The following is a 27254-nucleotide window of genomic DNA, read 5'->3' on the forward strand; positions in this document are numbered from 1 at the left end:
GTCTAATTGTGCTGGGCTGTCTTCACAAAAGGCGGTGTTGGTTTCACACTCCTTCCACCATATTTGTTGCATATGGACATGATAGCTCAGTAAGATCACCAACGCAGTTGACCGCTGCTGTGATCTGCAAGTCATGAACTCAAATTTCATCGACTCCATACGAAGGGGGGGGGGGGGGGAGTGGGATCCTTCAGTTCTAATCATTTCGGCACTGGTGTGTAAAAACAACCACCCTCCAGGTGCTTAGCTGTCGATAAGAATTTGGGTTTCATGCTGGTGATGAATATCACATGATCAACAGTGCACATGGCTGTACCTAGACTGGAGTAGACTTTATTCTGGAACGTACAAGAGGTACCGGAGACTGACCAGATTCTCCTGTGCCAAGGATGCCAAATGTCACATTCATTACTTGCTCAGTGGCTGTGTTCATGCTTCATTCTTGCTGGACTGACAAGCCCCAACTAGAAATGAATTTCATTGGTTGCTGGTTCACACAGTTCTCAATGGTTTATTGAGAACCAAGGACAGTAAAGGTTTGGTAGCTGTTATCAGAGGTGGTTTACAGAGAATATTTCAACAGTTAAGTTACCTGATCTACCTTCATTCTTTTTAGAGAGTATGCTGTTTCATGGGGGCTTTGATCATTTTAGGTCTGGCTTAGTGAGAGGTGTAGCTATTTTGCAACCCTCTTGTTCTCCCCCAAAAAAGAATTATTCAAATATATATTTATACATGAACCTAAGAGCTTTCCTTCAGCCCTGTTTGGTGTGTTGAAGTATCAATCACATTTTGCTTTTGCCCACCCAGGCATACATCATGGGCAATAGGTCAGCCCATTTGATACACTTGCTGTCATGCACTGCAAGTTATGGCATTTTTCCTGATCAAATGTCCACAGTGGCCTGAAAAGGAGTGCACTTAAGTGTCATGACTTGTGTTCCAGGACTGCTGGACTCCTTTATTTTCATATTTTATAAATATTTGACTTTTGTGTTTATTAGTTATGTTAAAACAAGAGATTAAAGAATTGTTCACTTGCCAATGCCACAGCTTTTGGCTTTTCCAGTGTTTGCTATTTAAGGATCTAGTCTTTGGATGGGGGCTGGTAAGGAGTCTTGTGTGGTGAGGGCTAGCAATTAGAATTGTAGTGTGTGCCATCTTGTTGTTGACTGCAGTGAGGCATCTCTGAAGTTTTGCCTGCAGTGAATACCGTTTGTCCTGTGTGTTTCTCCACTGAATGGGAATTAGAGGTCAAGGGAGTGGGCTAGAGAGGTCTTATGTGCAGGAGTCTTTGGGCAGTTGCTTGCTGCCATGGTGTATGGCTTGATGTACTTGCCTATGGCCTGGCAGTTGTAATGTTTACATATTTCCCTCTGAGACCAGTGTTGCGCTTGGATCCAGGAGTAGACTTTCTTGTACATATACAGCGTCTGAGGACCAATGCACTGGGAGTGCTTCATCTTTTCCATCTTGGAGGCCAGGTGACCTCCTTTGTGTTGTGATTCATGGTAAGACTTTTGAAGTGAGACGTGGGTAGCACACAACACTTAAGATTCTCTACTCTAGGTCCTCGGATTTTCTGTGCAGGAACCAAGTGTGTCTTTAAAAGGTTGACAGCCATCTCCTTGCCGGGGTTATATATGTTTAGGACATCCTGTTTTTCTGTTGCTTGAGTTGGTCTGTGGAGCCTTTGTGTGTTAATGTTTCTTGAAAAGGTTGAATGGCGGTGCTTGACCAGTTGAGTAGAATCACCTACCAGCATTGGAAGCCGAGGGCTTCAGACATGAGCATATCACAGGTTACTGTAGTGTAATTGCTTGTCCATGTGCCTCTGTGAACTTCCTTCACATTGAACAAACATGAGGTATCGCTGTGCTATGAATGAGGCTATAGCACTGTTTACGAAGTCTTTTCAGACCTTCCGAACTTTCCTTCGTAAAAGAGAAAGGCTATGGCGTGGAGTCTACAGCGGACGATGGCCTAATATATATGTCTTCTTTGTACTGTTATAAAATCACATTGGCTAAATGTGTCACAATGGGGAGATAAAGCTTAACTTAATGCACCAAAATGTATTTTTTCAGATGATGATATTGATGGAAAGCGTTAAGCTTTACAGGCAGAGATGTCCAATGTAGATACAGATGGCTGGACATTTAGAATTATCACTATGTAAATAAGTTCAGTTTAAAGGATTCCGCTTTAATTACTGAGTGCCAAAGTGCGTTTTTGGACAGATAGCCCATTGTACCATGAAGGAGTGTGTGCTTGGCAGTGTTGCTGTTGGGATCCTATGTGAGACGCTTTTTGGTGTCCTGCAGAGTGACCAGAGAGGTGGTCTTCTCTTGTCCTGGGGCACAGCACCTACCAGTGTAATGCAGGAGGAGGTGTAAGAGAGAGAGCACACACAATATAAATGTATTTAGCTGGTGGTTCTAATTTACTGTGCATGCCCTTTGTATCTTTTGTGATTTTTATTATGCAAGAACCAGGGAACATAGGGTATTGTGGGGCAGAGTAGGAGGGACTCAAACATTTAGTTTTCTTCATAACACTAATCTAGGCAGTGGGATGCTGTTTGTGTGTGCACCAAAAAAGGAGCAATCCAAAAAGGCCCAATAATTCACATGGCAACATGCACAGAGATGCTTTCTAACGAGTAGAATGATTCCAAAACAGCAAGAATAGAAGTTAGCAGCATTAATATTAGCCGTACGTCTTTTTAAAGAAAGGGATCATGCCTGATGCAGTACAAACACGCATCATGAGCGAGGAAAGAAGTGGCACCAATGTTGCCAACCTGACCAGAAACTATACAACCTTCATATGGGCCCAGATTCCACCTACTCCTGCTAGGCTGAAGGAAGCCAACATTTTAAATAGGGGTTCACACACTAATTCCCTGTTATGCTTCCAAAGGCAGATGAGTATCACTCAGGCAAACTCTAGTCAAGTCATATCTCAGACCCTAGCCAAACTAACACCCTACACATGCAAGGGTGAGAGGCAGCACAAGAATGAATCAGCATGCCTCATTTTACCAGTCTCTACTCACCCCTCCATGTGAGCCCAATAATTTTCAAAGCTACCAGAGACACTTTCTCTTTCCAGTTTACATGAGGATGCATCCGCCTGCCTTTTTACAATATCTTCCCAGCCAAATTCCACTTTCATTATTAATAGCGAATGACATTTCAATGTTAAAAAAAGAGCATTTGGGGGAGGGGACCTCCACTGCTTGTTATGGCTAAGACAGAAGTACTCCATAGGTTTGGTAGCTCTCATTTTGTTCAAACTTAGCCCTCCTCTTTTCTGACCTGTCTGTGTTTGGAAGAACAGCTTTGATGTATGTCTTAGTTAAGTTAACCTTCATTCCGATCTGCTCTGCTTGGTCTATTTCCACTCTTCCACCCTCCAGCCCCTCATTTAATTTGTTCTCATTGCTAGGCCATGGTGGGTTCCTGATCGAATAATACTGGAAATTCCAGAGGTCCCTCCTGCCCCACCTGCTGGCCTTATGTAACATGGCCATAGTGAAAGGCTTCTTCCCGAGGGATTGAACATTGTAACAATAGTGGTCCGGCATGGGGCCGGGCAACACCCCGAGGACTGCACGCCTTACCGCCCAATTTCTCTAATCAATAGTGAACTCTTACTATATGCCAAGGTCCTGGCCAACAGACTCCTTAAAGTCTTGAACCATGCAATTAATTTAGATCAAAATGGTATTAAACTCCGGCGCAGCACATGGCACTGTATTCACAGGGTGCACACGGCCTTGGCATACCGACATCGACTCAGGTCCATGCGCCTTCCTAGTTTTTGGCTTCGAAAAAGCCTTTGAATCTCTGGACTGGAACATCCTATGGGAAGTGTTACGGTGCTTAGATTTCGGGCCCTACTTATGTGAACTATATGATGCCCCCACGGCATAAGTGTGGGTCAATGGGACCATATTAAGGGCCTTTCAAATACAATGTGGCACCAAGAAGGATTGCTGTCTATTACCGCTCCTGTTCCCCCTGGCGATAGAAGCACTGGTGATATGGTTGCACTGCAACACCCAAATGCAGGGGTTTTAATGGGGCAATGGTCTGGAACACCGTAGTCGCCTTCTATATGGACGTCTTACTTTTTGTCTCCAACCCTTGGCACCAAGACTGTGTCATATGTCAGAAGTAGACGGGCGAGCCTCCGGCCTATTGGTTAAATGGACCAAGTCCCAGTTGGCCCCCCTGACTGGATCCTCTGAATAGATGGCCTGGTAAACCGGGTGCTGATCGTAAGCTAAGTGTAGTATCCTGCATTTATTAATGTAATGTAATGTATTTTACACCTGCTGCTCAGCCAGTGCTTGTGCTCTGTGCTCAATAGAATGTTGGAGTCTTGATGTGCCTCGGAATGTTGGGACACAGAGAGGTGAAGCGACAGTTGAGCATGGGCTGAGCAGCAGACAGGCTGCTCCGGGTGGGGCTCCCCTTCACAACTTAACTACCTGATATACTGCAATTATTCTTCATGTAACTATCTACAATAAATCTTCCTGAATTACATCTTACCTGCGTAGACCTCCTTACTACACTAAGCTATTTATACCTGGGCCTATACATCTCATTGCTTCCAACACCTGGTCCCTTAACCTTATGCCACTGGTCAGCAAGATGTGGAAAGATCTGGAGAGGTGGGATAATTTGCCACTTAACATATTGAGAAGGATGGCCCTCTCTAAGATGATCGTCCTACCACGCTTCTTATAGGACCTGAAAATGTCCCATATCCGCTCCTGTATAGTGGTATGCAGGGACACAAACGAATGTGTGCTCTTTCCTTTTGGCGAGCCGGGTTTCACGCACTGCCTGCAGTCAAGCTTCGTCGAGGCATGGTAGCCTTGGTTTTGTGTTTATACTACCGTGCATCCCAGCATGTGGTTCTGAATGACTGGCACCATGGAGGGTGTGAAGACCCAACCTACAAGGTGGAAATGGTGTCCTTGGGATGGAATACTGTGATGGAAAGGTCGTACGGCACACCCGTGCACCATGCTTTCACCGACCATACTAGAATGATATTTTTGATGTGGAGATCGGCACAGCACTGGAGTGGTTGCCCTGGTAGGATAACGGTTTAAACCCCCACCTCTGGCGAGGCAACTTACTGGGCTAGGTCGCCAACCTCACCAGATTTGGTAAATAGGATCTGATTGGCATCTCACAACTGGGTGGTGTATGGCAGAGGGCACACATGCAGTCCTTTCGAGCTCTAGAGACAGATTTTGCCCTTAATCCATCCCACTTCAACACGTTTTTGCAGCTTTGTCACATACTACTCTCTCACTGGGTGACTATTGGGGAGGTGATCAAGTTCAGTTCTAGAGGCCAAGTTGCTCATGGGTCCTCTAGGGCAGGGTGGTATCTCCTGAGTGTATAGATCCCTAGTTATTATTTCCCCCCATTTGATTCACCCCCTTGAGGGCATGCTAGGAATTACCAATATGCTCTTAAGAAGACAGCCAATGGAGAGTTGGCGATCAACTCTGTTCCGTCTGATCCAACTGGAATTCCTACACATCACATACCTGACACCACTGAAACTATGGTGGGCTGGCGCTCATCCTCTGCATGCTCACACTGTGGTGTGGAGGCGCCAGACTTTTGACCTGGGCCTGCTCAGTGATTGGGTGAACAGCCTTTACAACAAAACTTTTACAACGCACTACCATTACGACGCAACTTTTACAACGCAAACTATTACAACGCATAGCGCTTGGGGGCGCTCTAGGATAGGGAATAGGTTTAATGTACTATCCAACACCTTCCCTACTATCCACGGGGACTGGAGTTGGAATAGTAAATTAAACTATTCACTATCCAGCGCCCAAAAGCATTATGCGTTGTAATGGTATGCGTTGTAAAAAATGCGATGTAAAGGTAGGCGTTGTAAAAGTATGCGTTGTAACGTCATACATCCTAGTGATTGAGGTCATCTATTTTTCGCTACCTGTCCCGAGTATTGAATTGATCCATTGACATACCCTCTCGCATAGCCCGTCTTGGCCTACAGGAGGACTTGGGAGGTACCAGGAGTGATGACTCTGTTCAGGGCCGGCTTTAGGCATGTGCAAAGTGTGCACCTGCACAGGGCCGCCAAACCCCAGGGGCCGCCACGACGACGAGGATCGGATACCAATCATACAATATTCGTGGCACTGGCGGCCCCTGGCAGGATTTGGTGGCCTCCAACCCCGGCTTTTTACTTACTTCCAATTCCAGTAACTTCCAACAAAAGGCAGTTAAGTGGTGAAATTACTTTTACGCTTTGTTAACAAGTGTTGTTAAAAAACGAGAATCCACCTTGACACGTAGAGAGGAAGATAGTCAAAGTGAAAACACAATCATCTGATGTCCGTAGTTCAGTTTTAACAAGTAGATGAAATTAACCTGATATCTGCAGTTCAGTGCTGAGCAATTTTAAAGTGACATGCGAGATTAATCCGATCAGCATGCAAATCACGATGTGAAAGAAATTGCATCAGAACACAGATACCATCGCTCGACAGGAAATCAAAGGTCCAATCTTCAGCGATGTAAAGCATTTTAAACGTGCAGATTGAAGTGAAATAAACAGGTCACGATATTAGTAAGTAGGGTGAAAAACATCTGCGCTTGAAAGTAGTTCAATTCAATTCAATAAATGACAAGTGAAAATTCAGAAAATTGTCAAAGGAAGAGACACTGAAGAAAATCTTGAAATTATTAAAACACCTTCCTGAGCTCCGCTCCGGCCGGACCCCCTCTTCCGGGGCCTCCACCTAAGCTCCCTGCACAGGGCCACCATGAGCCTAGAGCCGTCCCTGCTCTGTTTGGTCTGGGGACATTAATTGCTAAAGGGTTATTGCGTGGAAGTGGAAGTCCGTGAACCCACAGACAGTGCCGGACTGGCACGGGATTATGGACTGGGGCGACCTTCGTTTGTTGCGAGAGCTGTGCCTGGTTTTGGTCTTCACCTGTCCCTGAGAACGCTGGAATCCCTCTTCACCTGCTCTGGGTCCCCGCTGCATGCCTCTTGCCTCCCGCTGCTACACTCGAATTACAGCACCGAGTGGCCGCCGAGTGGAGGGGGGGCCTCTGCAGCGAGGGCACTTCACCTACCAACAGCCTTTGCGGGCGGAGCCGCACCTGGGGAGCATCGCGCCAAGCGGCGCATAAATTACCGCACTACCTCCGGTGGAGTGGGCGACCTTCGTTTGTTGCGAGAGCTGTGCCTGGTTTTGGTCTTCACCTGTCCCTGAGAACGCTGGAATCCCTCTTCACCTGCTCTGGGTCCCCGCTGCATGCCTCTTGCCTCCCGCTGCTACACTCGAATTACAGCACCGAGTGGCCGCCGAGTGGAGGGGGGGCCTCTGCAGCGAGGGGACTTCACCTACCAACAGCCTTTGCGGGCGGAGCCGCACCTGGGGAGCATCGCGCCAAGCGGCGCATAAATTACCGCACTACCTCCCGCGTCGCAGGATCGCGCGCGGGATTAGCCGGGCTAAGCCCGGGCAAAGGGCGGGCCCTCTGTGGCCCTCAGAGGCACGAGAAGGCCAGGCTAGGCCACCCCCCTGACAACAGCTGTTCGGAGACGTAAAGGTACTGTACTCGTTGTTCTGTACTCTTGCACATACCAAAGTGCTGATTTGAACTGATTGAAAAAGCGTTACCGTTGCATGACAGCCACATCTTATCGTCCTGCTAATATTTTCCGAATCCATTGGAGTTAAAACCCTGAAAACCGCTCAGCTATCTGATAGCCTTTAAAAGACTGTAGTAAATATGGGGAAGAAACTGGTACCTGTAGCCACTGAGCCACTTAATACTTTAGACTCCTATTTAGTACAAGTGGTCAGTAAGATTAACAATGAGAGAAGACAATCTCTAGGCTTGAGCCAATCGCCAATCTTGCCCCCAGAAAGCCCATCCACAAGTGCCTTAAGCATAGTGATGCCTGACATACCGCTCGAAAACCCTTCTATAAATATATCAGATCCTAATTTACAAGATGATGGTAATGAGGAGGAAGACTCAGACCCACCAGCAGATCTGTCCGTTAACGTCATCTCTGATCCCAACCATCAGATTGATATAGTGGATGAAGTCCTATCACCCCTGCTGCCTGAACCACGGGCTGTGAGAACTTGTAGGAAATTTCAGGCAAAGCGGGGGGGGAAACAGCAAGGTAGGAAAAAGTTGGCTACACCACCACGAAGTCGTGAAGGGAAAAATGTGGAGCTCGATGTCGACGCGGAGTCAAGACGCATTATTGACGATGACCTATTTAATAGGATACAATATATGATAGACATTAAAATCAGGACAATTATTAAGCCTCTGATCGGGAAACTGGACAAATTAACTTCTGAGGTTAAAAAGTTGGGCGGGGTTCATAGCAAGCTGACTGAAGAGGTGGAGAATCTATCTACTCTTGTCACAAAATTGGCGGCCACGGATGTGGAGGTTACCCCAACGGAAAGCTTATCACAGTCCATCCCACAAGGGCAGCCACTACCATCTTCATTACTACCCGCACCTAGCCAGGAAGTAGTAGGAGATCTCTCCACCATCCCAACCGCTGTCACGGCAGGACTGCAACAAGAGGATGATTCTGCCCAATTCATTTTGGAAGCCTCACCAGTTGTACTTGTATTGGCAAATGTCCCTGCTCTATCACAAGGTAAAACAGAGTCCAATCAGGATCTAAAGGATAAAGCGCTACATTGGCTCACTAATAATATGCATATGGCATATCAAGGGTCTGATAAACTAGTAGGGGATATCGTCATGACCAGGAGGGTATCATGGATTGGGAACAAGCCAAAAAAGTTTAAGGGGGACTGTGTCATCTTAAACTTTACCAATGCGGAGGTTCTCCCAAACATCCTGTCCAATATCTTCCCACCCCAACGACGAAGCGGTTCCATAATTCCCCTTACCCTTAAATTCTTTTACAGCGAGATCCAGCTTGCCACCTTCCCCAACATCCCCAGATCTAAGAGATCTATAAACACTATTAGCTGGGGAGGGGTTTTTAGACCACGATATACTAATGACCGTTCCCAGCCCATGTCCAATTTCGAGACAGGAAGATTCAACTACCCGATTGAGCCAAATGCCAGGTCAGCTATGATACATGAGCCTACCATTAATGGATGGGGTTCTGGTTTCTCGGGATATGATCATAGTGGCCGGGGCAACAGGTTTATACCCCGGATGGGAAACAACCAGTCTTTGATATGCCCAAATACCCCACAACCTATGTGGAATACAACAGCCAGTGGATGGGGCCAGGTAGCTACCCCCTTTGATTGGGGATTTGGAATGGGGAACAGGTATGGCCCCTTATCCGACCTAAATAACTGTGATTGACTTAAGGACGGAATTGATTCAGCAAGTGACGCTTTGAATATGCCATTACCTATGAGTGTCCAACATAGTATTGCCCAAGACCCCAGTGAGCCCATCCATAAGGAAGTATTAGAGAGCCAAGTGTCCTTAAATTGTAACCACCTTTTTATACCAAATCGGTTGGAGGCTTGTGCAAATCAGAGCCTGGTCAGTGATAATACACAGGGTCTTTCTGAAGCGGGAATAAATGAGGGGACACAATCGCCACGAATAGTTGAAGGGGATTTGGCGTGGGTCCAAGAATTTAGGAAACCCACTGATTCCTGTAAGATCATAAGCTGGAATGTAGCAGGCTTAAATGCAAAACGACAGGATAAGGCTTGGTCGAGCTTTGTTTTAAACCATCACATTATTGCTATGCAAGAAACCTGGGACCAATCTTTGGTGGGATGGGTTCACTAGTTTCACTAAACCTGCTGTCCCTAGTCGCATGGGAAGAGCCAAAGGTTGCCTGGTAATCTTGTTTTCCTTAGACTTAAAAGGAAGTTACAGGCAGATCAGCACTGATTCACACAACATTCTAATGGTTGAAAGGGTGGTTAATAACACTAGCAGGACCATTTACGTAAACTTCTATAATTCAGGGAATAGTGAATATAGAGGTTGTAACGTTGCTAACCTAGATTGTATCTTAAATACAGTATGCCAGAATATCAAGTTTGCTTTTGAGTTTATTTTATTAGGCGATTTTAATATTCATTTATGTAACCTAGCCTGTAAGGGAAGTAGTGTCAATGAGGATGGTGATGCGGGCCCACAGGGACCCCACTTTGAACATTCCACAGAGGGGCAGGAGTTAGAAGAATTACTCGCTAACTATGACCTGCATGAACCTGACTGGGGCCTGAGAATGCCAACTTTCATTGGCACCAAACATGGAACAGTAATAGATTACATCTTTGTTTCACAAGGCATTTTAAACCGGACTATGGATTATCGCACAGTTTCAACACATTTTAGTGACCATAATCCGGTATTACTTGAAGTGGCCTGGGGAGCCCAGATGGGAGTATCCCCAATAACAGTAAAACTTGCACAACCCCTGAGGACCACTGATCAAGACAGACGAGTGAAATGGGCTAAAGTGATCCCGGAAAAATTTTATGCAAAAAACTTTCCTAAAATTAAAGATAAGGTAGAGATCTGTAAAAAATCTTGCGCTCAAAGCAAAGAAATAGTAGAGGCATATGAGGCAATATGCGGCCAGGTGTCAAAGGATCTTTTAGTCAAGCCAAAAAAGGGAACCACTGGAATTAGGCGTTGGTTTGACTCTGCATGCTCAAATGCCCACAGATCACTGCTGGTAGCCCTAAAAAACATTCCTAGGGTAAAAGATGATATTTCCAGATTAAGGAAAAACTACAAGGCAGCCATAAAGAATCGCAAGGACACCATCAAACGCGAAACATGGGAAAATCTCCTTTCAGCGGCAGTGCTGAAGGACAGTAGGAGATTTTGGGAGATTATTAAACAGCCTTTATTCTCAGAAGATAAAAATGAACCCATGGACTGCGTGATTACCGACGAAAAATGGCCGTCTCATTTTAAAACTGTCTACGGGGCTGAGGACGAAGAAATCAAAGATGTCCCGCTGCTTATTGCAGCCGTTCACCCTATCATCTTTAATCCCCAAGAAGTGGAAAAAGCTCTATTGGCTACTACAAAGCACAAGGCACCTGGCCCTGATGGCGTCCCTGCTGACTTTTTCATGTACTCACCAAAACTGTGGGCGGAGGTTTTGTCAAATGTGTTTAATGCAGTTAATGGTAACCTAGCCCCTGCATCATGGGCCACATCCACCATTGTCCCTATTTTCAAAAACAAAGGCCAGCGGGATGACCCCGCCTGTTATAGGCCTATATCCCTTTTGGACTCAACCATAAAAATCTTGGGTAGAGTCCTTCTATTTAGATTGAGGGAGAATGCTGAGAGTTGTGGCGGGCTGTCTGAATTACAATACGGCTTTAGAGAAAGAAAAGGGACCATTGAACAGTGCATTAACTTGCATTTGCTTATTTCCAAATACACTGTGGCCAAGGAGGGGTCCGTGTTTCTTGCATTCATGGATCTCTCCTCGGCTTTTGACTTGGTCAACAGGTCAAAACTGTGGTTGATCTTGTTGGAGATGGGCATTGATGATGCACAAGGAGCTCTTTGCAGCCGTGCGCGTAACAAATGATGGTAGACGCACCCCACTGTTTAAATCCTTAAAGGGGGTACGGCAAGGCTGTATACTAGCCCCCTTGCTCTTTACCATCTACATCAATGGTCTGGGCGCACACCTGCGGGGCCAGGAAGCTGACGTCCCGTATGCAGGAGGTGCCCAAATCCCGGCACTCCTGTATGCGGATGACGCCATGCTGATTGCTCGTACTGGTGTCGGCCTTCAGCATCTTTTGGACGCCTTCGGTTCATTTATGGAAAATTTGGACCTTAAGGTAAATGTCTCTAAGTCACATACGATGATAATGGGGCGTGAGTGTTACAAAAAAAAGACATAAAACATTTTTTTGCAGGGGGGTCCCTGTCTCAAAGGTATCTACATTTCCCTATTTAGGTGTATTGTTTGACCAGAAAGGATCTTGGGGCCCACAGATAAGAGCAAAGAGGCTGGCCGTAATTAGATCGTCATCAGCCCTCTTGGGTTTTGCTGGTAAGTTAGGGGCCAGGCCTATGGAAGCCCTCTTAAAAATCTATAAGTGCAAACCTGTGGCCATTGCGCTATACGGTTCCCCTTTGTGGGGGTACGTAAATCTAGACCCAATACAGAGAGCAGAGAATAGATTTATCAGAACCCTGCTTTCTGTACCACAGTCAACCCCAACCTACTCGATTCACCAAGAGGTGGGCTTACCCTATCTGTCAGACACACTAAGTTTGTCCCCTCTGATTCTGTGGCTGAAAATGTGGTTGAACGAAGATCTCCCCTTGAACCATAAAATTCTGCATGATGTCTTATCTCTGGACAAATATAGTAATATTCCATGGCTGGCCTATTTAGCTAAAACATTCACAGATCTGGGCCGCCCGGAGCTTTTTTCATCCCCAGAGAAAATTAAGGCACATGATATTGACTTCATAAAAAAGTCATTTAGGGAAAGGAAGGAGGCATACCGTGAGGAATATGAATTGCTGAAACCAGCGGTAAGGGAACATAGCCTTCTGGTTAGCTCATCTTCACTTGCATCTTATCTTAGCTTTGTCACACTCCCTTATCACAGGTTTTTATTAACTAAGTTTAGATTTAATTTGTTACATTTTCACCTATGTTCTTTTAAGAGTTGGCAGAAACCAGATTTAGCCCCTCCCTGCAGTTGTGACCAGTTTTCTGTGCAGGATACAATGCATTTTGTCATGTTTTGCAGTTTGTACTTAGAGCAGAGGAAAAAATATTTGTTTCCTATCTTGAAAGAGGCCGGCTTCACACAGGTGCGACCGGCTCTGCTCTTCTTACAATTAATGTCTAATCCCCGCATCACTTTCTGCATTGCTAATTTTCTAGTAGCCGCTGCAAGGGTGAAAGCTGTCGGCCAAAGCTCGCCTTAAAGCAAATGTTTTTATTACGTACATTTACATTTGAAATGAAATGAAATATCCTTTTTAACTATGTATAATACTTTTTAAATCGTATATTTATATCGCTGTTTTTTAGGAAAATGTAGGAAAAGCTTCACATGTAATGTTTTATTGTTTTTGTTTCTTTGTATGACTTGGAATAAGTCGAATAAAGATATTCTGACTGACTGACTGGTGAGCAACACCAGACGAACCTATTTACAATTCCAGAGGCTGCCCCCCTCAAGCACAAAAAGATATGGAGGAAAATGGAGGGGCTTCTATGGTTTGCAAGATTTTACGTGTCCAGTATGCCTGTACTAGTTAATCTTGATATGTTACGGATCGCACACAGTGTACTGCTAGTGGTTTTCTCTGATACAATCAATAAAAACTAGTTTATAAAAAAATGACCCTGCTCTTACCGCTAAGTTTCATTTCCCTTTCTAGACCGCTCCTAGTTAAACCTCTCTGAATGCTGCCTCCAGTCAGCAAACTGTGTTGATTGAGTGTGCTGGAGATTGAAACCTCTTATCTGCATTTGGAGTGGGAGTACATCGAGGTATGCCAACCAGGAATATCTCGACTAGGGGGGCTCCTGTAAGAACAACTTGAACTCACAGGTTTGAAGTACAGCTTGGGTTGTTTAACTTCAGAACCCATTTAAAAATGGAATTTTCGGGCAGCTGATTTTTTGGAAATGACGAAGTCTTTGCTTACCCTGCCTTATCCTACAGTGTCTGTCTGGAAGAATTATACTCGTGGCCACACCCCCAGGCACCTTTGCTCTCCTGTGATATTTAAAAAGCAGCATTTGCCCTCCTTAACACAGTCATCGCTTGACGTTCTGGGTCAATTTCTTGGATGTCTTTATCTTATCTCAAATTGCTAATGCTTTTGATGAGTTTGCCTGTCTCCAGAGCTGGCTGCCATCACACCTGCATATTACCTTTTCGAAATCTGCTGGTCTGTCTCATGACAAATAGCTCAATGTTGTGTGAACACACAGCTGCTACAAAGATGGAGAGATCTCCAGTGCCCCCACTGTGCTAGCATCTTGGTCTGACATGAGCACTGGCACTCCGGGGAGGGAGGGGCAGGCTGCCACACTCTGGCCATTGGTGGTATTTCTTTCATCAGATGTTTTCTCGTGTGAAGAGGCAATGTGATACCCTGATACTGTAGGTTTGCAGGTAGTTTCTCCTTCAGGTCTGACACAATGGGCTCTCGGGTCACACGTCGAGAATCACATGATGCTGACACAGTGCGTATTGTGAAACTGAGTGATTGCCTGCCCACCTCACGTCACTGGATACCTCTGGAGTATTCTGTGTTCTCGAGTTAGCTGGGTGTCCATGCAAATGTTTCCCTTCAGGGTGTGTAGAGTGAAACGCCTCGTGTCAGAGGTGAAGGGGCGTAAGCCTGAGGTCAGACTGGGTGGGTGAGAAGGTTTGCTTGTGAAAGGAGTTCAGTGCTTCTGAAGCCTGTGCACAGACAGCACTGGGAGTGTCCGCCTTCCGTGACGTACCCGGCTTCCTGTTCGTAACTCCATTCAAAAGACATCCACGGGCAGTTTACAAACAAAACGTATGCATTCGATTAAAAACGGGGACTGCTAATTGTACTGAGTTTTATATTGCCTTATGTTTATTTATATTTATTTCTTTACACGGTCCAGGAGATATTAACATCAATTTATGATTCCATATTTCTTTATTTTTTTTTACAAACTTTAACAATCTCTGTGCCCGTTTTCCTGCATCACACTCCAGTGAGTCTGTGCCTGCTATTTTAACGTATTTAATAAATGTAAAAATCGGTATATGCAGAATTTGAGATTCCGTTTGTATTTGAAACAAAAGCCCCAAACCAGCTATATCCCCACAGGGGCCCCTCATTTCCAAGCCATCTCTCACCAGCTGCCCGTGGTGCACATTATTATCGACTTCACCGGCAGGGAGAGGACCCTGGCAAAGAAGGGCTCACAGGAAGGACTCAAGGGCGCCCTATAGAATGTTACCTAAAGATACCTCACTGGAAGAGTCTGGTCATGAAGCTGCCTTTAGAGAGGCTTAAAGGGCCAATGAAATGAGGATGTTAGAGCAGCACTGAATGCCTTCACACTGCATGTGTGACTGGGGAGGGGGGGAGGTAGCATGTTTACCCAACCTTTGTGACTGAAGTGTAGCATGTTTACCAAGGCTGTGTAGCTTATGGGTAGCATGTTTACCCAACTTTTGTGATTGGGGTGTAGCATGTTTACACAACCTTTGTTTCTTAGGTGTAGCATGTTTGCCGGACCATTGTCAGTGGGGTGTAGCATGTCTGGTCAAAGTTTGGTTGGCGTGTAGTATGTTTGCCCAACCTTTGTGACAGAGGTGTAGCAATTTCCCCAACCTTTGTGACTTAGGGGTAGCATGTTTACCCAACCTTTGTGGCTGAGGTGTAGCATGTTTACCCAACCTTTGTGATTGAGGTGTAGCATGTTTACCCAATCTTTGTGACAGAGGTGTAGCATGTTTACCCAACCTTTGTGACCGAGGTGTAGCATGTTTACCCAATCTTTGTGACTGAGGTGTAGCATGTTTACCCTATCTTTGTGACAGAGGTGTAGCATGTTTACCCAACCTTTGTGACTTTGGGGTAGCATGTTTGCCCAACCTTTGTGACTGAGGGGTAGCATCTTTACCCATCCCTTTGTGACAGAGGTGTAACATATTTACCCATCCCTTTGTGACAGAGGTGTAGCATGTTTAACCAACCTGTGTGACCGAGGTGTAGCATGTTTACCCAATCTTTGTGACTGAGGGGTACCATGTTTACCCAAACTTTGCTACTGAGGTGTAACATGTTTGCCGGACCAGTGTTAGTGGGGTGTAGCATGTCTGGTCGAACCTTTGATTGACATGTAGCATGTTTTCCTGACCTTTGTGACTAAATAGTAGCATTTTTGCTCAATTTCTTTTGAGAAAGGCAAGCTAAGCAAGCAGTTGTAAAGTTTCTCTCTGCATTCGTCCTGATATTGTTAATTTCTGTTTCTTCCCAGCTGGATGATCCCTCTGTCTTCCCTGCAGTGATAGTGGAGCAGGTGCCGAGCACAGACCTACTGAACGTGTACTCGGAGCTGGAGTCCGATGAGGCCTCCAATGGAATCATGGCCGACCCTCTGGACGAAGACGAACAGATTGTGGGAAATATTAGCCTATCAGGTTCGTGTGAAACGAAAGTCCGATGCTGCAGGCTGCTCTTTTCTCCAAAGTTTAGGTCAATGGAGGAGTCTAATCTAAATCGGAGGCTTCCCGTTGGTTTCACGTTTTTTCACCAAAACCTCAACCATGGATTCTAGATGCTGAGCTTCCCCTCCATTCTCCGGCCTCTCCATTCTTGTTGTTTGCATGTTGTTTATGGCTTTATTTCGAGTTTATATGGCTTTGGGTGAAAAGTAAGATTCTGCCTCTCCGTGTGTACATTACAATAGGGTATCATTCAGTTAAGGTTAATGGAAAATAATTGCCTAGACGTCCAAATGTTTATAATTTGAGAAACAACAATGCATTCCCACGTATTTGTGCATTTATGGAAATGTATCACTGAAGAGCTTAATATTTTAAACATGACCGATACTATGGCAGCCATTGGCTGTATCAGGTTCCCGCAAAACTACCAAATGACATATTGTCAAAAATACCTCTTTCCTGCAATGTCAAGACAAGGTAGAAATAATGCTGAAAGTGGGAAATGCACCCTCTGTGGTACAACCTTTACTAAACAATACAATGAGATATCACAAAGACTGGTTTCCCCGTTGGGGGATCACACAGCTCATGATGGCCATTTGCATGGAGTCACTCCCTGTAACACGCATTGGCAAAGCCAATAGGTCTCGCCTATATGAGATCTATAGGCTTTGTCAATGTTTCTTAGCTATGTTGCAACATGGCTGAAAGTAAAGAAAAAAAGCTGTATGACACAACCGGCGTTGACCGCATCATAATGCTTTTTTATTTACTTGCGCTGCTATACAATATGGCTAAACAAATTGTCAAACACTATAGATCTTGCATAGGCGGGACCTGTTGGCTTTGCCAATGCTTTTTTCATTGTGCAAGCACTTCTACACCACTGAACAGGCTGCCAATATGTAAACAAATAGGATCTTAGATATGAAGGTATTGGTGAGGTGTTTGCTTGGTGCTTTGGTCAAAATAGCTTTAGAGGTTGATCTCTGAATTGTTCTGATAAAACTTTAAGTGTTACTGGTTGGCTATATACATACTATAGAAAGGGCCATCCTTACGTGATGCGTATCGGCGGGCCACGCTTACATTCAGAATGCAAAGCCCTGTTCCAGATAATGAAGGCATATATTTTACATTTTCCAGATGTCTTTTAATCACAGCAAACTGCGCACAACTCTGTAGGATTGCTTTTGGGGTTCCTGCGTCTGCATTGAAAATCCATTCAGCTGTTTGAGTCCCCCATTCTCCAGCCTTTTGTTAAAATGTGAGAGCTCTATGGCATATGCGATGGCAGTTGCCAAGAGCGATGTAACTTAGTCACTGCAAGGAGGCTAGAGAGAAATGGGTAAATCAAGGCTTCTTTGTGGACAGCCCTCACACAAATCATTCTCTCTCGACAAACTCCTTTATGGCGAGGAACCTTTCGTCGAGACACTGATGTGCTACTTTAAGACAGCTTTCTGTGGTATACTCCGTCATTATGCTGTCAGCTCAGCAGCAGTCTGCATAGATGTACTCACGGCCACAGTGGCTCATAAACGGATCTTTGATTTGTGGAAAGGCCAACGGGCTGGAGTGAGTCCGTCATATGTAATGAGTCTGACACGGGACACCGATCGGCCTCTCAGAGGCACCAGCCCGGTTGAATAACTGGCTAGTTTGCCATTATGTGACCACAATTCAAAAGAGAGGGGGACAAGGAGCTAATTGGAGGAGGCCCTGGACCAGTGCTCCTAAAGGTAATGATAATTGCTAATGGTGGAACCAGTTCCTGCCACCATCTCTTTCAATATACTGTATATAATTATATCTGTATTTTCTGCTCTCACCAACCACCAAATGGGGAAAACCTAATTTAAAGAAGACGGCAATCTTGGCATTCAGTTCAATATGAACGCACGATTTAAAATATACAATGACCAAATAAGTTTTCACAACATGAAATGAAGCGAACCTAGCATGAACACAATGTCAAACTTCCCCCCCCATGCTTGTGTGGCAAAATGAAACCATAAGTAGATGTACAATGTACCAAAAAATCAAGGGCTTTCCAACAGGCAAGAGGAGGAAGCTAGGTTTCAGTAACAAGAAAAACAAGTGCCCTCGGGAGACCGCTCCTCACATTTGACCTCAGTCTTTAAATGCCGAGCAAATGTAACAAGATATGAGCAAGATTTACAGGCCTGTTTATGCGTTTTTGTAATGAGGACTGAATTATGTAAATGAGCTAGAAGGGGTAATACTGGTGAAAAAGTTACTAGTTACATTTGAGGGGGTATTGCTGAGTAACCAGTAGGTCTCACGAATACATTTGTTTTGATATTCCTGTGACCATCCTATCAAAGACAATTGGGGATTTTCTCCATACTTTGTGTCTTGCGATTTTATTTGTTTAGATTTTTTTATTTTCGTTTTTATAATTTTGGTTCCCACAAGACATTAGGAGAATCCTTTTCCCTATCTCCAGAAAAGAAGCCAAAAGCAGGCAAGGTAAAGTAACACGAGAGTGCCAACTAGAGAATATGTCTAAGGCATGTTTAAATGAAAACTAGCAGATAAATGTGGCCTTTGTAATAGACCACATGGAATTATAGTACGTGAGCGGAGGCAACAGACTGGTGGGCTACTAAAGCTCGTCATTAGTCCTCGCTCACCCTTTATTTATATTCAAGTAAATTCAGTAGATTCTTTGGCATTTGCATGGATTCAAAAAAACAAAAATGTGCAGCAGAGCCTAGTTTAGGAAATTGTTACTGAAATTAAACTCTCCGTGCATAAATGTACTCTGGCACGAAAAAACTAGGTCTGATGGGCCACCAGGTGGTAAATCATCTGCTGCAGTATTTGAGGGACCAGCATCTACAATAAGTCCACTGAAGGGCAGACCTGCGTTGCATTCACACATAATCTGCCGGAAGGGTGTGGCTTCTGCTCAGCAGGGCCAAGAATCTGGAGTAGAATGTGGCCCATAGCAAGAGGCTCAGGCATAGCGGACAAACGACATATGTCGTGGATTCAGCCTATTGCCTCGGAGGACCCTGAGCTGTTTGTGTCTCTGATATGTGATGACCACACTTTATGTATCAATGATGTATTCACTGTAGACTGCTAGTGAGTTTAAATTTAAGTCAGTAGTTAGTGAAAACACCACCGGTTATCCTTTCCTGAGTGGCTACGGGCACAACAAAGGACACTTACTTGTGGGAAACATCCTTTACAACGCAACTTTTACCACGTAGTGCCTTTACGACGCAACTTTTACAACGCAAACCATTACAACGCATTGCGCTGGGGGGCGCTCTAGGATAGGGAATAAGTTTAATTTACTGTCCAACACCTTCCCTAGTGTCCACGGGAACTGGAGTTGGAATAGTAAATTAAACTATTCACTATCCAGCACCCCAAAGCGCTATGCGTTGTAAAGGTATGCGATGTAAAAACCGCGTTGTAAAGGCATGCGATGTAAAAACATGCGTTGTAATGTCATACATCCCTTACTTGTAGCTTAGGCAAGGCTGAGCAGTGGGATGGAAGGCCTGGAGATGGCATTACTCATGACAGAACTATGTACCATCTTCCAAATGAATTGTATTCTAAGGCATCTCCACTAAGGCAAGGGGAAGGAAGTGCAGGAGCAGCTACAAGTGGGCCCATTTTCTTGGGCAGGAACCGTAATGCAAACCATTTCAATTCCTATGGTTCTGAAACAGGTAGTCATTTGATATTTCAAAGTGGCCATCTTGCTATTAAACATTGATAGTATTACTTTACCCTGAAGTGAAATCAATACCAAGAACTGAATCTGAATCAATAAGTGTAACAGTGGCTACATTTACTCAAATATTCTGGTTTCAAAGCAGAAAATTACTTTCACAAACCGGCTTTGGAAGTGCACACTGTGATCAATCTACTGCAGAGAAGTGCTGGAGCTCAGCTGAAAAGTACACAGAAGGAGGTTGGGACCTCTGCCAATGAATGCAGTAAACAAAGAAAAAATCCCTTGCATCTATATCCTAAGTGAGTAGGTGTGTACCCACTAGTATTAACTGCTAGTAAGTAAACAATCATGCATCAAAGGAATTCTTTGTCATGTATGAAATATAAATGGTCTTCTTTTCTTTGAGTTACATGGCTTCTCTGCAGTATTGGTTTTTCAGCATGCTGTTTAAAAAAAACTTTCAAAGAGGGAATATGGGCATAAGGACCTGGAGACACATGGCCAGGTGGAACACTGTTCATAATCCTGAAAGGATTGGAGTAACCTAACCTAGACAGATAACGAATTTAATCTCACACATAAAGAATAGATCACGCCAGTCTAGTAATATGTTAATTGTAGGCTCAGGTGAAGAACATCTAAAAAATGGTCTGCAAGCAGCTTACACCAACCCCAGCCCATCACAAGCACAATCACTCTCCAACCATAGCAAAGGCCATAATCAGCCTGCATAGCAAAGGGTAAGGTGAGACCTCAAGTGGCGGCCTACACTTCCACAGCTGACTATGGTTAGGAGGAGGGTCAAAAGTCCCACCACCCACAGTGATGCACCCTGCAAAGACAACCCAGACATATTTCAACTCAACACTTGTTTATGTGGCACGTTTCCAGGCCTACCACCAAGGCACCAATCTGGAAAGAAAACCCTACACACATTCCACACCTTAGTTACTCATTTGCCTAGTGCATTTTCATGGACATGCACCATTCCCCAGTCCTGTAGGTAATCCCCCAACCACAGACAAGCTCTGTACCAAAGTGCTAAGCAACAAAAAAATGTGTAAACATACGGTAAACAACAACTGTGTTACGTTACATTACATTACTGGAGATCTGGCTGTACTTTATTTTTTTTTAAACATACTTTATCGATTTTTCATTTATTACTGTTATATTCCAACAATTTGGTCCATTTGTACATTTGCATTTCCGATATGGCATTGTGTACATTGCATTTGTGTCCTGATATCCGATCTAGTCTATAGGGTTAATACAAGCATCTATTTCGAATATATCCTATTTTATTGTTATTAATCAGTATGCACAGTGAACATAAACTTTAAATTTGTAACTCCCACCTGAACAATCCACTCCGCCCTCTCCGGCTCTGGCAAACTTTTCCGCATACTAGACCACTACTATACCCTATACTTGTGTTGTCCAACCATTGCTATGCGCACATGTGTTCTTCATCCACCCATACATCTACTATTTGAATACTATAGTCACTACTTCCTCGTTTATGCCTGTTGTGTGTTTGGAATATCAGAAATGTCGTCCGGGTTATTGCCTTTGTTGGCTTCGAGCAATGTGTCCCATTCTAGCGATATCGGGTTCCTCTTAAGCCCTTGGGCCTCCTCTCTGCGCAGGGCGACACTTTCGGCTGCTCCCCATTTTGTACGTTCGCTGTGCCATACGTGTATCGCGGGAGGTTTAGCTGATTTCCAGCGCATGGTGATGGATCATTTGGATACTATAAATGCTAAATCTAGAAAGGGAAGCTGAACCTTCGGTGTCTTCCTACGCTTTCGGAGGCCCAGCAGGCACTCTAGTATCGAGCCATCTATTGTGAGATCTGTTGTCTCTTCTAAAATGTGTTTATCCCCACCCCAGAATTCTCAAAGGCACGGGCAGGCCCATATCAAATGTATTCGGTCCGCTTCCATTAATTTGCATCTGGGACAGTGGTGTGTCGTGTCTGGGTACATCTTCTGTAGTCGGCGTGGTATTAAGTACACTGTGTAGGATCATACATTGAATGAACTTAAGCTTGGCATTGCGCACTACCTTCCGTGGGTGTTCCACGCACATCCAGCCATTCCCCATCAGTGAAATCCCTGCCCATTGAGCTCGGAGGGGTTCCAGTGGCAGTTTAACGTGCGCCCAGATGCTCAAATACATCCATTTGATGAGATGGCTTCCCCCGTCCCATATAATAGTGTTTAAACTAATTTGTGCTGTAATAAAGCTATCCAGGCTGATGAGGGCTGAAAGCCGGAAACCGGTCCTTGGATGCTTGTTTCTAGTCCAGGGAGGACCTGGCTTGGCAGTTCGGGCTGGACTGTTCCCATGGGGCACAGGGCCAAGACTGATTTGCATATGGCTGGGTTCAAACTGGAATGGCATGGTGATCAAAAAAACGATGGATTTAGGCCCAGATCTCTGTACTGGGGTGAATGTATGACATTGTTCTGCACTCTGTCCATCAACTGTTGTTTTTGCATTTGTCACCCCGAGTGGGACGGGTATGCTCAGACGTGAGTCCCGTGCTCTCCATGCCACTGGAATCAAGCTATCCAGGCTGATGAGGGCTGAAAGCCCGAAACCGGTCCTTTGATGCTTGTTTCTAGTCCAGGGAGGACCTGGCTTGGCAGTTCGGGCTGGACTGTTCCCATGGGGCACAGGGCCAAGACTGATTTGCATATGGCTGGGTTCAAACTGGAATGGCATGGTGAGCAAAAAAACGATGGATTTAGGCCCAGATTTCTGTACTGGGGTGAATGTATGACATTGTTCTGCATTCTGTCCATCAACTGTTGTTTTTAAACTAATTTGTGCGTCTTGGGTTCTTCCCGACGGGGAGACCAGTGTTTCTTGATATATTGCAGTAGTGCAGCGTGTACCATATGTAGAGTGTTGGGTGCCCCCGTTGCCTGTACGAAATTATCATGATCCATTAGGGTCTCCCCGCTAAAGAGTGACCCTACCCTATCCACCCCTGCATCCAAGCACGGTCTGAGTTTGTGTTCCGTGAGCCTACCACTCAATAATGGAATCCCTACTAATGGTAGATTACCTGCGTAAGGGCGGCAACTGCATGTGTATTTCCCGGCCTTCTTCCTGCATATCAGTGCGCTATGCAATAGAGGCGGTACTGTCATGGGATTTTACTTTGTGGCAATAACATTACGGAAGAATGGGGAAGAGGAGTGGCGCCGCGGCCAGGGCGACTGACTCCGGAATCTGGGGATCACGGTTCGATCCCCGGCACCAGCGGCAGATTAGCCCAGCACCATGTGACTCTGGGCAATAGCTTGCTTAATCTTCCCGACGGCCCCCAGCGCCTAGAGAACCTTACGGGTGATTGTGCGCTTTACAAATGTGGATTTATTTATTTATTATTACGTGTAGCTGTCCTTGGTCGATATCTCTGTTAATGAAACCAATCTCTTGCAAGTTGCGCACTGCCGTCCAATAGGATAGCCATTGCAATTGGCTTGCATAATAATATCCCCGTAAATCCGGTGCCCCCAGACCCTGATCTGGCTGTACTTGATATGAGATTGTGGGTCAATTTGAAGAAGTAGACCTGTATTTACTGTTCTTCCTGGCTTCTACATCACTGTTCCAACTTGTTGCATTCTAAATTTATCAAAGTTCTGATTAACATTGTGGCAGCTTCTCCCTGGTGCCCAAGCTTGTTTACTATTAAAAATCGAAATCACTGGAAGTAAATATTCAAGACAAACAGTAACACAAGAAAAACACCGTCACTGCATCTATAAAGAGCAAATACCACTCAAAATAGAGCTACATGATTTGAGCTGAGAATCTTGTTTTTTTAATTTTTTTTGTGGAATGCTCCCCATATTTTGAGCTGTGTCCCAAAATGGGTGTTGTGTCTGCATTGCCCAGTTTTAAAGTAGTGATATGTCAACAATAGCCAAGGAAATAACGGATATCCTGTTTGCAAAGTTTATGGAATATTACAATTAGCACAAAATTCCACAGTGTAAAGAAACCTTTCTAAAGAGAGTAACCCGAGTTAGAAGAAATTAATTGAATGAATGGGGGCCTAACTGTGCCTAGTTGTCGAAGATTGTACTTTTCACGACAGAGGAGACATTTCAGAAGATCGGATATTGATGAACCCAAAGGAAAGTACATGAAACGCTGTTTTGGAAGAATGATCATAAACTTGCGAAAGCAGTCAGGGTTGCGAAAACATTTGAAAAGTCAAGAGAGAACATGCAGCTTCGGAAAGAGACCCAGCCCTAAGCCAATGCAATTGAGAAATGTCTCAACTCATCCATAGGTAACTTTGCCATGGAAAGTGTTACTCATGCTGTGCGAGCGAACAGGTTTGTAATGGATGCAGCAAGACCAGGCCAAGTAGCAGTTTGGGAGTTAGCATTGCACTGGTGGGGATTTAAATTATGAATGTCATGATATTGATAGGTATGTGAGGATATAGCTTAAAAAGATGCATGACATTACATAGGTAGTAGAGGCTCTATGACCCCTGTGGACAGTTCAGGGAAGAACTCAAAGAATTGTTTAATACGTTAGCCAAAGAAAGACAGGAGATTATTAACCCCTTCGGGGCTGATGACGAGCTCAGCTCGTCATGTAACGCGGCTTTTTACAAAACGCAGCGCACAGCGGGACAACCGCTAGCGCGCATGCGGTTAAGGGTCATTCTAGTATGCGGGAGGGGTAGCAATAGAAGGCTAAGACACTGACCATTCTTACCTAGATGGAAACGTTGCAGTTGACTCGATTGGTTTAAACCCATGAATCAAGATAATGGCCACATGTGACATGGGTATTGGCTACAAAGATCCAGGTTCAGGGTGTGTCATTGATAGAGTATTGGGTCAGACCTGGCAATTCTAAATAGTTGGAAACATATCCAACATACTGGTAAAAGGCTCACCTCTCCGAATAAAGGTTTGGAAACAATATATGAAGAGTGACTTATGAAAAATAACATGCTTCCATGGCTAAAACAACTTAGCAATGTTGAGTCCATTGAGGGAACTGTGGACCTGATAGACGAGTATAAAGTCCCACTCAGATCTAGAACTATGACCTGTCCCAGTCCAGTCTGTTCTGCAGTAGGGACACAACATCTCAAGACTGGTACTCCCGGGAGCTGCATGGTCTCAAATTAGGGTTATCTGTGGTTAGGTGACAGAAGTCGTTAAGTAAAGCATGCAGGGTGGTAGTGCACTCCGCTAGGAAGGCATACCTGTACGCTACTGAGGGAGAAAATAATCCTGCCACGAGCTTTGTGTTAGCAGAAGGGATTTGAACAAAATAATTGTTTCAAAATTCTGAGAGAAGTTAACCAGATGAGTTTAACCATTTATAAACAGTAACAAGTGCAGTAATTCACAAGTATAATATCAGCAAAACAATTGAGGATGATCTAGGGCCAGTCCCTCATGCTACAACTAAGAGCTGCAACTGAAGCATATTCAGCGTAGTCGACATCCGAAATACTTTCTAGAATAGCTGTGACTTCGGAGTTTGTCCTGATCAAAGTTGCACCTGGGGATACAGCTCCTGTAAAGAAGGCTTGAATACTGCACATTGTTGAGAAGACTTGGCCCACCACTGTAATTTAGAATGCACAAGCTCAGGGCGAAATAGAAGGAAAATAGAAATTTTTGTGCAGTATCGCCACCCAATGCCTGCATGGTTGGACCAGTTCCTGACCTACAACTAGTGCACCTTTTCTGACAATGGTGATGGAGGAACCTGTGGCACTGCAGCTAGTCCAGCATCTGAAGAGGTTCTCCCTTTTGTGTGATGGTTATTGAGCTAGTGGCTGGCACACCCTGCAGGGAAACAAAAACTGATCTACTGGACCTCAAGGAACAGCATGCAAGAACTTTTGACAAGGATGTTGCTTCATTGTTGCTCACGTTGGATTTGTCCGCTTTGTGAAGGCTTTAACCCCTTCACTGCGGCGGCTATTCCGCCGCAGTGCTAAGGGGGCAGGGCGGAAGAGCGGCGGGCGCATGCTGGTGACGGAACCGCTCCGTCACCAGCGTCGGTTGCGCTGTGCTTATGACTGAGCGGTTCCGTCATGGCCCGCCCCGCTCAATAGAACGCTCAGCGCAGGCGTGGAATCCGTGCCGAGCGGGCCATGACAGAACCGCTTCGTCATCAGCACAGCGCGACCGCGGCTGATGACGGAGCGGTTCCGTCATCAGCAGGGAAGGGGTTAAGAAGTAAAAGGAAGGTCAGAAATGTGTTTGGTGGGTTTACATGTTTTCTCAATTAAAGGACATCTGAGGTCATACTGGTGATTTTGTGGTACTTCGGGTCACTCCAAAAAAAGAGGTTTGCAAAGTTCTCTGCTGGCCACAGTATTATAAGTCTGGCATTAGGAGTGCTTCAAAGTGGTTTCATATATGTCCAAGCCAAATGAAAGTAATGTCGAATATATGTTGTGGTATTAGCAGTGTATTTGCTGGCTTTGTGATTAGTAGAGTTGCAGGCGGTATGCTCCAGGAACTGATTTCTGCTTCTATTTTGTATTCTTTTTTGTTTCCTTATTTTTTTCAGGGAAACCTATAGCGCATACAAAGGAAAAATAGCAGTGGCAAGTCTATGCGTGTATACCAAATGGGCTGTATCCCTTAAACATATTAACAAAACATCTTGGCCTTAAACTCTGTAAGAAACTGGGAAGGAAATGGATGGAAAAGTGAAGTGGAGGGAGGAGGAACGGGGGGGGGATGGGAATACACTGATGGGCAACAACGTTTTGCATTACGAGTCAGAAATGTTCTCCATCACCCACCTTAGCCAGCAAAGACTTCAACTTGCATGAAGATGTGAACTGAATCTTCATGCACCACTTTAACTTTGGATGGATGTCACAGGGATCCCTCTAGATCCTGCACCAGTAAGTCTTCTCTCGATTTCTACCAACCTTAAATCCTTTGTTGAGTTAACTGCTTTGATTGGGGAACATTAACACTCTGGCTCTGGCATGTATTGCCTCCTGTTCTCTTGTGCCCCCAGAAATGCAATCATTGTTCCCTTCAATTGAGTATTGGATTGCCTTTTCTGTGTAGGTAGCCTTAATGGCCATGTGTACTGTGGTCCTCTGCAGTGAATCAGGAAGCAAACAATTCTTGATTAAGGAAGTTTGTTGAGCAGGGAGTACCCTTTTGCCAGCCTTGCTCCTGGGAATGGAGGGAAAGCACAGTATTGTTGCATCATGTCAGTTTAGAGGAGTGGAGCTCAGAATGATGCAGTGATACCATCTTTGGTAAATACCAC

At 44.9% G+C, this 27254-nt stretch overlaps 1 protein-coding gene across 2 annotated transcripts in view; it reads left to right on the forward strand.

Annotated features, from left to right (window-relative positions):
- ELF4 (E74 like ETS transcription factor 4) overlaps positions 1–27254 on the forward strand; it is a 259188-nt gene that overhangs the window by 124980 nt on the left and 106954 nt on the right. For both annotated transcript variants that reach the window (XM_078688365.1, XM_078688366.1), the window contains one exon: positions 16045–16207. In XM_078688365.1, the coding sequence (XP_078544491.1) occupies positions 16045–16207 (163 nt within the window). The remainder of the gene's footprint in view (positions 1–16044; positions 16208–27254) is intronic.

Source organism: Lissotriton helveticus, chromosome 4_1, assembly GCF_964261635.1.
Source record: "Lissotriton helveticus chromosome 4_1, aLisHel1.1, whole genome shotgun sequence".
NCBI classification, from domain to species: Eukaryota; Metazoa; Chordata; class Amphibia; order Caudata; family Salamandridae; genus Lissotriton; species Lissotriton helveticus.